At 42.7% G+C, this 16,535-nt stretch overlaps 1 protein-coding gene across 1 annotated transcript; it reads left to right on the plus strand.

Annotated features, from left to right (window-relative positions):
• Positions 1 to 1,106: 1,106 nt before the first annotated feature.
• MASP2 (mannan-binding lectin serine peptidase 2) lies at positions 1,107 to 4,955 on the plus strand. The gene is given in 6 exon segments (XM_010005139.1): positions 1,107 to 1,141; positions 1,143 to 1,178; positions 1,467 to 1,686; positions 3,059 to 3,236; positions 3,469 to 3,600; positions 4,758 to 4,955. Coding segments are annotated over 6 exon segments (606 nt in total). The 3' UTR covers positions 4,763 to 4,955.
• Positions 4,956 to 16,535: the final 11,580 nt, after the last annotated feature.

Consider the following 16,535-nt stretch of genomic DNA (forward strand, 5'->3'; position numbering starts at 1 on the left):
AATGTTAACTTGGAGAGAAGCAGTCTGCAAGCTGTAGAATTAATAAAGCTTTTATGTCCTGTAGAGTTGGCTCTCCCAGTTGAATTCCCTGGGTTCTTAACAGTGGTGTGCAATCCTTGTGTGGATCCACAAGTATTTAAAATAATTTTCAGCTAATTTTTTTGTCTTTTTTTTTTTTTTTTTTTTTTTCCGCTCCCCTCAGAGAATCCACAGTAATAACAATTTTTATCCTTCTACTTATGTCCATTGCACTGGTGTCCGCGGAACTGCTTCTCTTCTGCCAGATTTGGTAGAAATTGACTATTGAGCTTTTAAAGTAAGTTAGGTTTCATAGGCAGATGTGAGCACAGAGGATTTTTGTCTTTTCTGTAGCAATCCAGGTTCAAAAGATGTAATTTATTAAATATGCCTTTTTACCTTATGGATGTTTCAGAGTGGACAGGATGAAAGCAATCCATGCACATAAACAAGGCATAAAGCAGGTTTCAGTCAACAAAAGCTTGCACTGGACCATGATGTGCTACTGAGAATTGGAAGACTTTGGCATCTCTCATCTGTGGGTGCTGTTGTGTTGTGCAGGACTCTGTAGTATTGTGTTGCCTGAGCATTCCTGTCCCATTGCACAGAACCATCTTGCCAGACTCACTCACTATTCTGAAATCCTGGAATGTGCCCATTATTTTGTTTTCAGCACCTTCCTGCTTTGTCAACAGAAAAAGCTACTTCCAATAACATGCTGTTTGCATCAGTAGTAATTGTAGATCGGTTGGTTAGAGGGAAAGAGCATTGCTCAGCTCTCCCCCACTCCCCCGTGCAGACACTGACTGGAGCCACTTTCTGCTTCCTCCCACTGCCTGCCTTCCTGCAGAGCTGTGATACTATGGCTCCCTCCAAGAGCCTGCAGCATTTCTAATCCATCCACTCCACCTCTGTCTGCCTCTCCCTGGCATTGACTGAGTCCTCATACGCTGAACACAAGCCTGGTTTTTAGTGATTGCTGTTCCCAGAACTCAGCAGGCTGAAGGGGGTGGAAGGGAGATAAACATCAGAGTTCAACATCCAGACAAACACAGCAGAGCACACACAATAAATTCATCCACCCCCAAATGCAAATACATCAGAAGACATTCCTTCCCAAGAGCTCAGAGCAGGCTCAGACAGGAGAGCAGCACAATGAGGTGAGTGCAGTCACAGGGACCTCTCCAGCTCCTCTGGCCACTTGGCTTTTTGCTGGCCTGAAAGGGCAGGAGTGTGATTCCTATGTTTTGGAGCTGTTACTACAGTATTACTCCACTGATACCTCCTGATTTTTTCCATTGTCAAGCAAGAAGGGTGTTGGACATGAGGATTTCAGCTAATGCTGAGATACCTGATTAGGTATTGAGACTGGCAACCTGGATACCTGGCTTTTGGGGTATGAGGTGATGCTCACTCTGTCTCCATTAATCTCTGTTCTCTTGACACAGGCTGTTTGTCTTGCTAGCTGTGCTTTACAGTGGGGTAAGCAGCAGCATTGTGCTGCAGAAAATGTATGGGAGGATCACATCCCCCAACTTCCCAAATGCCTACCCAAATCACAAGGAGAGAATCTGGAATATTACTGTCCCTGAGGGATATTCTGTCCGCATTTACTTCACCCATTTCAACCTGGAGCTGTCCTACCTGTGTGAATACGATTATGTAAAGGTATGTGTAGGGCAGAGTGACCTGTAGCAGGCTGAGTTGTTAAAAACAGTGTCTGTATGATTGTGGACACATGTAGGACCAGTGTAACTATTGTAAACACTTGGTTCTAGTCTCCTCATAAAGTTCAGGCTCAGCTGATTTCTGAATGATGTGTTTATTGAGGCCCAGGGGACCAGGAAGCAGAGCTGGTTGTCATGCTGGAACATCTGAAACTTGAGTTGTTTGGGCTCAGAAAATTCTGATGTTACCTTCTCATGAAGTAAAAGGTTTGAAATTTTGCCCAAAATAACATTTGAGCTTCATTTTGCTGAATTTACAGTGTGTGTTTTAAATTAACAAGTAGTGCTTTACACAGAGTATAATGGGAGACTGTAAAAGTGTAAGCGATAGTCTAAACAAGATACTGTCAGCTTGTCCAAATGTGCACTTGCAGCACTTGCTGTGGTGTGTTGGCTGGCTAATGTGAGGAACAACCTCAGGAGAAGGAAGAAACAGAGATACTGTCTTTGGGAAGTGTTTGGGTGATCAGCAGTGTCCCCCAAGGGTTTGTACTCCATGTGCTAGCATGTGTACTCTAGTCCAGGTGGCCCTGTCACTGCTTTGAGGCCATGTCACCTCTGCAGTCATTCTGGGCGTGATACATGTTAAAGTAGGAGCTGTATCCACAGGGAGTGTGCAGAACCAGTGCATCAGCAGTCGTTTCGAATCTGATGTAGCCAAATGAGGCAGCCTTCTTCCCAGTTAAGAAAACTTCATTTCCTTGGTTTTATATGTCAAGTTATTCCCATTATCCAAATCTGTGTTGTTCTGCATGTAATTTCCTTTGGACAGGACAGAGTGCTCATTTCTGGTCGGTCTGTAGTACACAGTTCTGTCACTACCAAGTGCAACCTGAACCCCATGTAGCAGAACATTTCTGTTGTGTTAAAAACATAGTATAAATAAAGAGTTGGAACTGTAATAAGTGAATCACAGAGCAAGTGAGTCACTAGTTTAAAGACACCTTTTACTATACATTTGAACTTCTCAGTGTATGAAACATTTTTACCCCAGTTGTCTGTCTTTGCCAAGGTCTGAGAACGCAAAGTTAGCATTATAAACAAAGCCTGGTGCTGATAACCCAGGCTGGCATCCTGCAGAGTGGGTCTCTGAAAGGAAAAAGAAAGACAAAGTTACAGGCTTAAGTCACAGAGAATGGGGGAATTCTTCTCATATATGTCCCTTGCTCTGGAGTAACTGTCAGAAGCACCTTTTGAGAGCATCCAAGCCTCCTTTCTCACACCACTGAACACATCCTTTCCAAGCCATGGCAGCAGGTTGGGAAGAGCAGAGCTTTGTGCTCACCTGGTAGATTTTTCTGCCCATTTTGCAGCTGAGCTCTGGTGGAAGGACCTTGGCTACGCTGTGTGGAAAGGATAGTACAGACACTGAGGAGGCTCCGGGCAACAAGACGTACATCTCTGTTGGCAGCAACCTCACAGTAGTGTTTCGGTCTGACTACTTCAATGAAAAACCATTCACAGGCTTTGAGGCCTTTTATGCTGCTGAAGGTAAGAGACCAGCCCCTCTTGTCGGTGGAAGAGACACAACTGGTGTGGGGTTGGTGCTTCCCTGTGCTCTCATTGTCTGTGGCTGCTGTTGGTACGTGGGAGAAAGTGGTCTCATTGTATGAAGGCAGATGCAAAAGGCAAACAAGCCAGCCTCACAAAACAGCCTGGCTCAGACTAAGATGAAGTGTTGTTGAAGGGTGTTGGTTGCCTAATTGTGTGTTTCACCCACTAGATATCGATGAGTGCAAGCAGCTGTTTGATGGTGAACCCCTCTGCAATCACCACTGTCACAACTACGTGGGGGGCTACTATTGCAGCTGTCGGATTGGTTACATACTACATGAAAACAAGAGGACCTGCATAGGTGAGCTCTTGCTAGATCAGGAGATACTTCCCTACATAAAACATCAGTTAAATCCAGTCCTAGCACTGAGATGAAAGCTGTGGTTTTTTGTTGTTTTCAGTATTCCCCGTGTGCCTGGTGCAGCTGGAAGAAGGTACAGAGGGTTAGTCAGGGCTGTGAGCAGAGGCCCTGGTTTGCAGAGTGGCTGCGGGCAAAATGCTGCTGTTAAGGGGGGCAGTATTGTGTTGCAGTAAAGTGGTGCACTGGTTTTGGTTTCTCCTTAGGCAGTTCTAGACAAATTGAATGGAGGGGGAAGAAATTTGTCTTATGCTTCCCGTTGCAGACACGTCTAGTCTTCATGGCTGCCAGTGCAGCTGAATGTGTCAGTACAGTGATCGCGCATCAGGATTTACTTTGCAGGGAAATGTTTGCTACACGTGGTGTCAGGTTCATCCTTTGTGGGTGCAGCTTTGCCCACCTGAAGCTGAATCCTGTCTGGAAAGAACCAGCACACATACTGGTCACTAAATATTGTCATAGGTGGGAAGTTTCTTTGAGCTCCCCAGTACTGAAGTTTGATTTGGTTTCTAGTGCTTGAGGCCATCTTCGCATTTAGCTTCTCAGCTCTAGCTTGTTACAAACCCTCTCCAGCAGTGACTGCCTGAGTCAGACTCCTCATATCTCCATTGTATTGGAGCAGACCTATTCATTCAACCTTCCTTTTCTGAAGTGATGGCTTTTAGCACAGGTATATGGACTGACTCACACTATAAAGCATGAGCCTGGTCTTAATGTGAAGGTGCAAAATGAATAGCTGTGAACTAGCAGACTAGCAGCTTTGTGTTGACCGTTCATGTGTGCACACTTATGCCCCCCTCTTTGAACATAACACTAGAAGAGGAAGCTTAGCACTGCTGGAGGACTGGGCTACCCTGATGGGTGGGGACCTGTGTGTTGGGAATGACTGTGGTGCAGCTGATGTGCTAGAGCCTGTTCACGTTTCAGAGGCCTTTAGATGCAAGTGCTGAAGCCTCTCCAGCCACTGGGCTGGGCTGCAAAGCAAGGTCTCTGTGGATCACCTTCATGAGATGAGGGTAGAACCTGCCTCTTTGTTTTTTGTGCTTCTGCCTGAGCAGGCTTATATTGACAGGCTCTTTTTTTTCTCCTTTATTTTCCAGTGTGAGATATTTAAGCTTCTCCTCGCTTAGGCAGAGATGGAGACAGATGTGCTGGGAAAAGCTGGTTTGCCCTACTTCCTGACCTGCCTGTTGCAGTCTGCCCAAGGGCAGCAGGCTTCTCTTGCTCGGTGACTTGTATGTCTTGGTTCCTTGCCTTTCAGACCTGCCTCCTGCAGACAATAAAGAGGCTGTTCCTTGTTGAAAGCTGCTGTCAGCCTCTGGGGCGTTCATTTTTTTGCATTTTCCATGTGTCACTAGGGAAAAAAGGTAGATAAGGCAGGAGCTGATAAGAGAGAAGCCATTGAGAAAAGCCTCTGAGCCTCAGAGGTATCTGAAGACTTTTTAATTTCTTGTCCAGCTCTTTCCATATCACTTAAAATGTAACAAGACTAGAACCACACATTAATTGCGTAATGGGAAAGTAATAGGAATGTCACTGGGACAGCTGAGGTGTTTTGCCTTTGTACAAGGGAAAGCAGTAGATGCTGCTGTCCAGGACAGTTGCTTGTGATGTGGATTGATCTCAGTCCCTCACAATGCCTCTTGCTGCTCCACATGAATATCCATTCTTTGTCCTTTTAGACCATACCCTCTTTGGACAGGGACCATCTTCTTAAAATATGCTGGAGAAATGCTGTGTTCCCTACTTGGCAATGACTAGAGCTCCCCAACTCTGTGGAGCAAAGATGATGGTTATTGCAAGAGGTTAACAGGTCAGAGCTGAGCAGTTGTAGGTGAACTGCTGAAGATAAAACAAGACTTTGTTTAAAAAGCTCAAGAGATTAAGGAGCATTAGTTGACCAGCATTTCCTTATTTTTGCAATGTAGCAGGAGTTGTTTTTAATTGTAATTTATGAGGCTTGGTTTCTCCAACCCCATCTACATTCTTTAATGCCTGGAGTAAACCAGGGAGGAACCCTTTTCCAAGTGAGCAGGAGAGTCTTTTGGATGAGACACTTGACTCATTTCAGGTCACTGCATTTGCAGACTTCTGTGTTAACTTGAGAAACTCACTTGATACCAGTTTAGAACATCCATCTGCAAAACGAGAGGTAACATCATTTGCCTTGACTTACTTGGAAGATACTAAGTGTTGTAGAAGGTAGATGCTGCAGAGAATTGATCTAGTGGCTGTGTAAGCAGTTACCAAGGCCTACTTCTGCTGTATTTAATCTTGTACAAAAGCTGTTTCATGGTCATAGTGAATTGTGATCAAAGCAGCCTGAAATTTTGTCATGGCTCAGGGATACAATTTATGACCCACCTTTCATTTGAGACCTAATGAGGCAATGACAATGGACTGGAGAGTTGTGAGGGGGTCGTTTATCAGAGTTCAAGCCTCTGGCAAAAAGCTCACTGTGATTCTAATAAAAATATGGCCCGAGCATAATTGAGCACTCTCTGGGCAGCTCTAAAGCTTGGACTGAGAAATCAAGGGACAGCATTTCTGCTGGCAGATGTTAAAAAATTATTTGATCCTTTTTGTGCTGGCTAGTTTATGACTTTCTTGCTTGCAGACTTCAGGAAAAAAATACTGCCCTGACAAAGGGAACTCCCTGCGGCCACATCCAGGAGATATTAGGAGAAAAAGAAGGTCCAGTCTAAGCCTTTTCATCTTCAAGATGCAAATTGCCTTGGACTAACAGACTGTCTTCTGTTGGGTCAGCTAGTTTTGGCTACTTGAGAGCAAAAGTCAAGAGAGTTTATTGATGATGACTCACATTTTTCCAAGTTGTGTTATGAAAATCTCACTTCAAAATTAGTTGAAAGGAAACAGATATAACAAATCATGAAGAACTATTAGTCTCTATGTTTCTCCTTCTTTAGTATTTGAAAACAAGATGAAGGCCAGTTTCTGAATTACTGAGATGTTAATGGGGCACTTCTCTTATTTGTAGGATAACAGTGTATGGGGATCCCAGGTCTGTACAGAGGCATGGTGATACTTCTTGCTATATGAGCACAGAGCAACCACTGAAGAGCTTCTCAGCCAGTACCTGAGCAGCTCAGAGCAGATCTGGAATATGCATTTCTGGAATGGATCCGGGCAAAGGATCTCTCAAGCCCCACCAGCCCTTTGATCCTGGCCAGCATCCTCTGCTTTGGTGGAAGATAAAGTTCAGTAAGTGGTTTTAAAAGTGTACTGCCATGCAGAAGTGTCATCCTGTACAGTAGATCCTGTGGTGTCTGTGTGCTCCTTAGCTTAAGCTGAATTTATGGCACTAGTGTATAAAAGTTTGCCTTAAATTTCATACGATAACATGTTGCACAGATTAATTACATGCTACTTCTTAATCCTGACTTTATCAGATCTCTGGTTTTTGGCCTTTAGTTTCATCTCATGTCCTTTTCCCTTTTTACTACTGGAGAAGTTAAATAGCTTTCAGAAACTCTAGTGTTTGGTTATATGCAGTTTTTTTCTTCCTCTACATGCATAAATATGTGTGTATGCGTGGGTGTGTGTGTTACCACACAGTGGGGTTTTCCCTCTTCCATGTTCTTATGCTGAGTTTTAATTCAATAATATTAGTTTAAACATACTGTAAGGAAAGAAGATGAGATGATGATCATGGTAAAGAGAAAATGACATGTTGCTGTTCTCTACCTCTGAGATGCCTGTCAGAAGCAATTTAACCTTAGCAGCCTGAGTATCCCTTCTTTACACAATAAATCCCATGCCTAGGGGAAAATGGTTTTATAGGAAATCGGAGAAGATTCTGATGCAGAACTAGCTGAAGATTTGAGATTCTAACTTCCTAATGATTTCAGTAGGGAGTTAGGGGTGTAAAGATAGTACTCATTATGCTGTGGCTTGGATGCTTAGGGTAAGACTTAACGCCGAGTCTTTTTTCACACCCAAGGATTTAATATTTTCATTCCTATCTCTTCCTGTAATTGCCTCCAGACTAGTCCTGTAGGGGCTGTAGAGCTGAGACAGATATTAGCAGCATGAGGAAATTTCAGTTTTTAAGAGAAGCAGATTTTTTTTGCATTGACATGGCAGTGAGCAGTGTACTGCTAAAGCTGCATAGCAAGTAGGTTGTGGGGTGTTTCTTAACCTGGGCTTGCAGCAGGTGGAAGGAAGCATTATAGTGGGACCCTAAAGCCTGGGGAGGGGAAGTGAGCTTTGTGTCACTGACAGTCTTTTAAGCAGCACCTGCATCAGCTCAGGAGAGTGTGCTGGAAAACATGCTTTATTCTTACATAGCCATCAAGTGCTTCTGTAGGTTGAAGCACGATCAGTGAAATTACAGAAATGTGCATTTAGTTGGGAACAATGAGGTAATAACAATTAAGGAGAAAAACCCATTTGCTGATAATCCTCTATAAGTGCAGCATGAAAGGAAAAGAGCTGAAGATATTAGCCAGCATGAGGAAATTTCAGTTTTAAGAGAAGCAGATTTTTTTTGCATTGACATGGCAGTGAGCAGTGTACTGCTAAAGCTGCATAGCAAGTAGGTTGTGGGGTGTTTCTTAACCTGGGCTTGCAGCAGGTGGAAGGAAGCATTATAGTGGGACCCTAAAGCCTGGGGAGGGGAAGTGAGCTTTGTGTCACTGACAGTCTTTTAAGCAGCACCTGCATCAGCTCAGGAGAGTGTGCTGGAAAACATGCTTTATTCTTACATAGCCATCAAGTGCTTCTGTAGGTTGAAGCACGATCAGTGAAATTACAGAAATGTGCATTTAGTTGGGAACAATGAGGTAATAACAATTAAGGAGAAAAACCCATTTGCTGATAATCCTCTATAAGTGCAGCATGAAAGGAAAAGATTTAATTCCTATTTTAGCTCAACTGATTACTGCTGGTGCAAAGCAGTGTGCTGTTAGCCTCCATTCAAAGCCAGCCAGAACCTCCAGGTGAATTAGTCAAGCTTTCTCTGCTTCTTTGGACCAAGAGAGGCATTTCAAACAGGATTTAAAAATTAGGAGAGTGCTCAGTTTTAACAGAATGGACATTTCTAGGTATTTATTAACTATTTTACTCTGTGCATTTGTCAGCTGTGTTGGAAAACCTGGGACAATGAATTCAGAATAGAGCACACACAGATGCTCAGTCACTCTGGTGATGGATAGATTTATGTCAGATAGAAGCAGCTGCTCATAACTTTCTGGGAAGATGGACAATAAAGATGATTCTGAATTTATGGCCTGTGCTAAAAGAAGTACTTGGTACCCAAGTGCATCGTTACTTGTGTTCTGGTTGTGCTAAGAGCCACGCAAACATAAAACAAAAATATTATCCTTTTACTTGTTCCTGCTTTCTTTTCCAAGTACATGCTTTGATCCAAAAACTTCCTGCAGCAGCAAGTGGGGCTGCTGCATAGGTAGAGTGGAGGCAAGTTTCATCCTCTGAAGTAAAAGGAGCTTAGAATCTTGGGTGAGGAAATCCGTGGTTAGTTAGGGGACAGTAATGTTCATTTTCTTACTAAAAACTTGATCCCCTTCCATTAAAACGGCAAACTTAAACTGTGCAGTCTATTTTAGGTAGTAATCTGTAATTACTGACTGAATAATGGCATTTTTGTTGGTGGAGGTTAGCATGGTGTGTTCAAGGATACAATTCAAAGTCAAACAACTTCCCTCTTACGATTAATTCAGTGTCACAGTGGTGCAAAAATATGCGGGTGTTATCAGCCAGTCCAGCATTCCTCATCAATTAAAGGATTGCTCATCCAGCTTTTGCAGCACATCATAAAGCCTTTGTTCCCAGCTGATCAAAGCACCACTTCATGGCGATGAGATGCTGTCAACAAGCAGAGATCCTCAGGGCACTTGTGGCTGTTCCTACTTGCTTCTCTTCAGCAGGGAGCATTTGTGGCTCCAGTTGTGCCTGCAAGAGGCACAGCTGGTTTTGCTCAGAGAATACAATTACATTCTAAGTGTCTGGCAACACAGGCATTAAAAAGAAAGAGCTGCATTCAGAGGCTTCTGGAATTGTGGAGTTGATAGCTGTCCTACCACTCTACACACTCTGGTGCAGCAGACTGCAAATTTAACACCTCAGAATGTTTCAGATGAGCTTCCAACTTTTGCCCTTCTTCCTGCCCTCCAGCCCTGTCACTGTCTCTAGTGGTGCTGTCTTGGGGTCCCTCCCTGCACCTTCTGAGGTGGGGGTGCTGGGTAACCCTGGGCCTTGCTCCTGCCACAGCAGAGAGGGAGAGAGAGGCAGTGTCCTCAACAGGGATAAATGTGATGACTGGATAGATTTCATCCCAACCTCTGCCCATATCAGATATCAGCAATGCCAGGGGAGTCAGTGAAATCTTCTGTAGTCAGTTTGCTCATCTGTAAAAGTGATAATTTCCTGGGGATTCCATAGCACTTAGGATGCTTGGAGAAAAGGGCCACAGTGAGTTACCAGAGTGAGCAGCCATCAGTCTACCCACCTACATGTTGGTTTTTTTTTTAAACTTTGCAAGAAAGAACCATTCAAGTTGAGTGAGTCATTGTATTAAAATCAGTTTGTTCTCTCATAATTTTCATGGGGGGAGGAGTAAAGACAATTTGCTTTTCTTCTCTCATTCTTTTCAGGTTGAAACACCCAAAAAGCCATTTGGCCCATTCTGTGCATTTTGCCTGTAAAAAATTGAGGCACAGGCTGGTGGTGTGAATCTTACTTTCCTAACTGGTATCTCAGGAGAACACACCAAGTGGAAGATTAAATATACAGCAGCAGGTGAGTAGGAGACCTCTGGTTAATTCTCAAGTCCAGACTATTCCCAAAACTTCTTTCTGGAAAGGCCTGAGAAGTGTCCAGATAGTAGTGCTTTGAGACAGTGGTTTCACACTTGGTTGTCAGTGGTGTCTGTATTAAATAATGTAGCTATGAGATAGTTTACTTCTGCAGTAAAGTTTTAGGGGAACTCCAGAATTCCAGCTTATCTTATAATTTAACTCAGGTCCATGTGTAAGATTTTATTTTAGGGAACAGTTTTCCCAGCTTGTCAAATGTTAAAGATGCATGTGAGGCAGCAGCTGGGTTGGTGCTGTCAGGTGGCCTGGCTGTGGGCAGGTCACTGCACACCGTGGCCAGGAGAGCACCGTGGTGAGTCAGTCACAGCTGCTCCTTCTGTTCTCAGTAGTTGTAGTTCTGTGGCCCTGTGAGTGGAACAGTGCAGAGAAAGGGCACAGAAAAGGTAGGTTTTCCTCTTAGAGCCTTTAGCAGGAAGCAGCGAATTTGCTTTTAAGGGGAATCCTGTTTCCTGATCCTCTGTAGGTTTCCCATGTCCCAGTCCTGAAGCACCACCCCATGGTCACATCGCACCAGTGCAAGAGTGGTACCTTCTGGGCGACCGCGGTGCTGTCCCATCGGTAAGTGCTGCCTGGAGCAGGGAACGGTGGCCCTGTCAGCCCGATTGGGTTTCATTTCTCAGTGATTAAACATGTAGGTGCCTTTTCTTGTTAACCATTTCTGTTGCTCACAGACTGTAACTACAAGGTGTATTCAGTGCACTGAATTTGTCAGCAATTGTCCTTCCTTTGCTCTCCTCCCCCAAGAATGTTTCTGTGGCTGCCTGTGTGCTGCTTGCCAGCACCGATGCTCTTTGAGCACTGCTGTTCAGAGATTTGATTGTAATTATGTTGGAAGAAAAGAAGGATTTTAAAAAGATTTCACAAGATCAGCAGAGCGAAAATTTGTAATGTTCTTCCATTTGTTCCTGCATCTCTCCAGGGAAGTTAAAACTTGGTTCTTCCTACTGAATGCTGCATTTCAGGCTTAGTTCTGAGCAACATCCTGAATCCCAGCAGGCAGCTTCAGAAGATACTCTGGTCCCTGCATTACAGCAACATCTTAAAATCAAGTGACGTGTTTGTATTTTGGGAAGGCACGGGGTTACCTCAGCAGTTATGTCACAGCCTGTCTGATTTGGTAGTTGCACGTGATCTATTGTTTATGTAGAAACCCAGAGTAACTGAACTGATGTTCGTGTCCAACACAAAGAGCTGGAAAGCTGGGTGGGAATGGAAATAGATCTTCTGTGTTGTCCCGGAAACACTGTGTGCCATAATTGCTGGTGTCACTGCTGGAACTTCTACACATCAAATGCAGATGAGCCTCCAGGTTCCAGAAAGGGGAAGTTTCCCTTGTATTCACAGCTAGCTCTGTGGCCTTTATCAGCACCCACATTTAGATATTTATGATGAAGGTATAAGAATTATTTACGTTTTCTCACTCTGAAAGTAGTGCTGGAAAGCATTCATTTAGCAAAGGCATTTTAAGCAAAGACAATTCTACTTTCTGCTTTTCCCTTATGAATGAGAAAATAAATGTCCAACTGATGTTTTTCTGTAATTAACCATGTTAGGTGTGGAATTAGTTTGACCTTTTATTTCTGTTCATGCTTCTCTGAGAATTAAAATGTTAAGTCTCTTGTAGCAGAATTCAATAAGCCAGTGGCAAAGTGAATCCCTAAGTGAGGGCTAAGATTGGCAAATTAGAACATTCCTGTGTAAATATTTATATTTAACACATTGGTTTTGTAAAGACTATGATAGCAGTTGCAGAATCAGAAACATTTTCTTCTGCTTGGTAACTATAATGTTTCATGTTGAAGTGCATTTTGTATTTGTAAGTTGGAAGATGTTTCAATTTCTGCCATTCTTTGAAATCTCTAAAAAGCAAACAGCCAGAGGGGATGAGTGATGCAGAGTTACCTTCTCATGACTCTGCAGCAGAGTCAAAGGAAACTTAAAATACAGTGTCTAACACTGCCTGTCCAGTGTCACTTCTGTGTTGCATTAAAATGATGTCCAGCTGCCCTGTTCACTTGTTCTTATTTTTGTTTTCTTTGTGAAATGCAGGTAAATACATATGCAGTGATGCTGGATACTGGAAAAACCCCAGAGGAGCAAGAACCCCTTCTACCTGTGAACCAGGTAATCCCTGAACATATGAAACAGCTTTGGAATTAGCACTTGCTGCAAAATCATTAACAAGCTACTGACTGTTGTTGGCCCCTGGTTGTGCTTTGTTACAGACAGCAAGGCTGAGCTCCATTTGGCAAGGGTTGTTCCCAAGTGCCAGCCTGCAGTGACCATGGATGCTGGGCTGTTCCATCTTGTATAGAAAAGGTAAGGAGCTGCTGTGACAACATGGCTTGCTTAGATTTCTTTCCGTACCTTTCAGTTGATGAGGTGGAACCACTTCATTGCTGAATGTTCATTTTAAAAATCAGATCAGCACCTTGATGTTACTCTCATTTTCAGAACAGCAAGTGCTGCAATTGCTGGTTAACAGGGAGGAACAGTAACAAAACTAAACATGTGATAACCAGCCAGTGTGACTGGCACTCCCTGTGGTTATTAATATTGACTTTATATTTATCTGTTACATTGTTTACTATTTTAATGTGCCTTGGTCTTGCCTGAGGTTCCCTGTGCTGCCAGCATTTCAGATTAATGCCTGAAACTCAGTTCAGTTCCCCCTGGAGAGAGCAGAAAGCTGAACCTTCAGTTTATTCCAGCTCTTTTGGAAAATGCAATTTCCTAAGTAACTGAATTGTTGTTGCATTTAAATTGCTTGGCATTGTTTCTGCCAAGAAAATTGAACCATGTTCCAGAAGTATTTGTGAAGGTTAAAAGCTACTCAGTACCCTTAGTGCAGAGTGTGGGGGTGGCTTTGTTGGTTTGGGTTTTTGGTTGTCTTTTTTTAATGCTTGAAATGCTGAATTACTTCTTTGTGAAATTACTAAAGATCCAAGACAAAGTTTTGGGAGAAACATTTTACAGTGTAAAAGTGTTACTGTTCCTCTTGTCTATAAGATTAGAATATCCATATATTCCAATTACCTTTACATTCAGAATATACTTTTATATGCCCCAATTCCTAAATAAACTGTCTCCCATAATTACAGAACTTTTCCAGAGGATGTATGTAATACTGACTAATGAAGATTGTACTCTAGATCAAATATTAATTTGCAAGCAATTTTACTATTCCAAAACAATCTAGGAATTACATTTAGAATCATTAACTTAATTTAATCCATATAAGCATAATAATTCAGTGTGTGAGTCTTAAAATGTTTCATAGTTATTGCTGCCTTCATTGTTTTGCAGTTTGTGGAAAGCAGAGAAGTGGAACTGGGGAGCAAGTGATTGGAGGAGGATGAGCCAAGCCTGGAGCATTTCCCTGGCAAGTGATGCTAATTACAGAGAAGGGAGGATTAGGAGGTGGGTCACTGTTGTGTGACAACTGGGTTCTAACAGCTGTTCATGCTCTAGTTGATCAAAGAAACCCCTCAGCTTTGAGGATTAAATTGGGGATTTTGAACAAATGCTCATTCTGTTACGAAGAAGCCTGGGCAGAAAAAAAAATCTTTATTCATAAAGGTTATAAAAGTGATCTTGTCAACTCTGACAGTGCTGCTGCATTGGTCAGACTGTAGTGTCAAGTCTCAGGTGGCAACAATATCACACCCATTTGTTCACTGGGACAAGAACAGAGATTTTAGGGGCAAGCTAATGACAGGGTGGCTGCATTGGGGTGAGGAAGAACTGAGTTGAGGAGCTCTTCTGTGCTGCTGCACCCTGAGCTGGCAGCCATCAGCCCAAAAGAAAGCATAGATCTGTGTGCAGATAAATTAGTGTAATGGAAACACCTTCTGGTGACAGCCCCCGAGGGAGCGGGCAGTGGAGGGGCACAGGGGCTCAGGACAGCAAATGGATTCTGGTTGGATGGTGTCCTGGGGCTCAGACTGCTCTGGGGGATGAGGTACCTACAAGAGACACCAGTTACAGCTGTGGGACTGGAAAGCATCATCTTAAGTGTTTTATGTGTAGCTCCTACCAGCTGTTACTTAGATTATATTAATAGAATATTTAAATACTTAGAAAACAACACTAAATCCTTCATGTTTAATAACCAGCCTTGACAGCTCTGTAAAAAAAAAAGACAAAACCTGAGCATATGAACACATTTTTTGTTTTCTGTCCCAGCAGCTGTTAAAAGTCCTTTAGATTTACAAAACTAGCATCTACCTTTAAAAGGTACTGCTTTAATAAAGTTTATTTTGTTTTCTTTTACATAGTCTTGAGAATTCTTGTGAGGCTGCAGCTTCTGAACCAACAGACCCCCAGTGGTGTGCAGAGCGCTGAGGTACCTGACACCCCTCCCTAGTGTATGGTGGGTGGTAGGTGAATCCCCACAGCACCAGCTGCATTTGGGGGGCAAGATTATCAGAACTGATTAGAAGCAATGTTACAAAAATCATTTGACTATATGTATCCCCTTAAAATGACATAAATCTCCCCTTCCTTGCATTTTATCATTAATATTTCACTTTTCTAGACTATAACTGAAAATTAATTACCTTTAAGAAAAACAACAGAAGACTCCAGATACTTCAATATTTTTTCATTTTTATTTACTTACTCACTTATAAACACTAGAGTATGCAAAGCGTTTAGGAAATACCACTAAAACTTGAAAACGTTCAGGGATTTTGTTCTGAGGGTGAAGGAAGGCTAAAATCATTACCAAAGACTACTCAGTGCTGCCAACCAGCCTGTTAAAACCTAAACCTGTACATTTTAAACAAAATTAAAGCCATGCTCATTACAAAAACTTACCATGAAGTTCCTTGCAGGGGGGGATCACAGTTAGTCTTGGGAGGTCCAAGAATACCATTTTTAAGTGTTACTCAGCAGAAGTAGCTGGTACTAGTGCAAGTGCTAAAATGCAAAATTCACAGATGGTACAGAGTTGGGAGGTTATTCTGATTTAGGTGCAGAAAAAAAAAAAATCTAACCAACTTTTTGCAGTGGGATATATTTTCAACAATAGTGTGGGATCACTTCTCAGCTTGAGTGTTTAGAACCCTTCTTAAGATGTACATTGAGACCCAGCTGATTTTATTCCTATTTCAAGTGGAAAGCTAACAGTAGTGCAGCTTTGTCCACTGTTCAGATGGTCTTCTCTTCACAAGCCTCAATATAATATACAGTAAGTGAAGATGTAACCGGAAAAGTTATAAATAATTAAAAACTGTGTAAATATCCACAGCCAGAATGTTGACAGCTACAGCAGTTGTGTGGTGTATAAAAAACACAGATTGAGCTTCAGTGGGTTTCAAGTGCAAGTAGATGAAACAACTCCTCAAGCTCCTTCTGCTAGTGGAAATAATCTTCCACCAGTTTCTGCTGAAGTGTCCTGTCTTAAGAAGCTGCCTCTTAGTCAACACTTCTGCTCCTGTAGTAACTTAGTTTTTCAGATCAAGACTTCTGTCAAAGTCTGTGTACATATTTACTAACGCTTTCTTCAGCTGGGAAGTCATTCCTGTGACTAGTTTTCAACATGAGTCTCTAGCTTTCTTCTGGGTTGAGTGTTGCAGAACCCTACTTCCCATGAGTGGACTGGTCTAAAAACAAGTTAAAAACCATCCACCCCCAAGGCAGGTGCCGTGGACAGAAGTAACACCTTGACAACAAGTGTTTGGTCTCCCCCAACCCAATGCTGCTCAGGAAATAACTAACGTTCCTTGCCACAGATGGAATCTGGAGGGAACTGCTTACCATTCTAGGAGCAGGGACCCAACCATGTGGGAACTGGATTTTAGATCTACACGTATCACTGACCAGTGCAAAAATAGAGTGGGTTAGAGCTGGGTGTCGGGTGCTGAGCGGTGGCTCCGTTGGCTGTGGCAGCTTTTAGAGCATTGTTATCTGAAACAAACCGAATGGCTGCAAAAAAGCTTTACAGAAGTTCATCTCAAAAAGGTAAAATAAATTAACTGCTATGAATTCTTTGCATTCAGGGCTGCAAAACAAAGACACATA

The sequence above is a fragment of the Chaetura pelagica genome, unplaced genomic scaffold, assembly GCF_000747805.2.
Source record: "Chaetura pelagica isolate M959 unplaced genomic scaffold, ChaPel_1.0 scaffold159, whole genome shotgun sequence".
NCBI classification, from domain to species: domain Eukaryota; kingdom Metazoa; phylum Chordata; class Aves; order Apodiformes; family Apodidae; genus Chaetura; species Chaetura pelagica.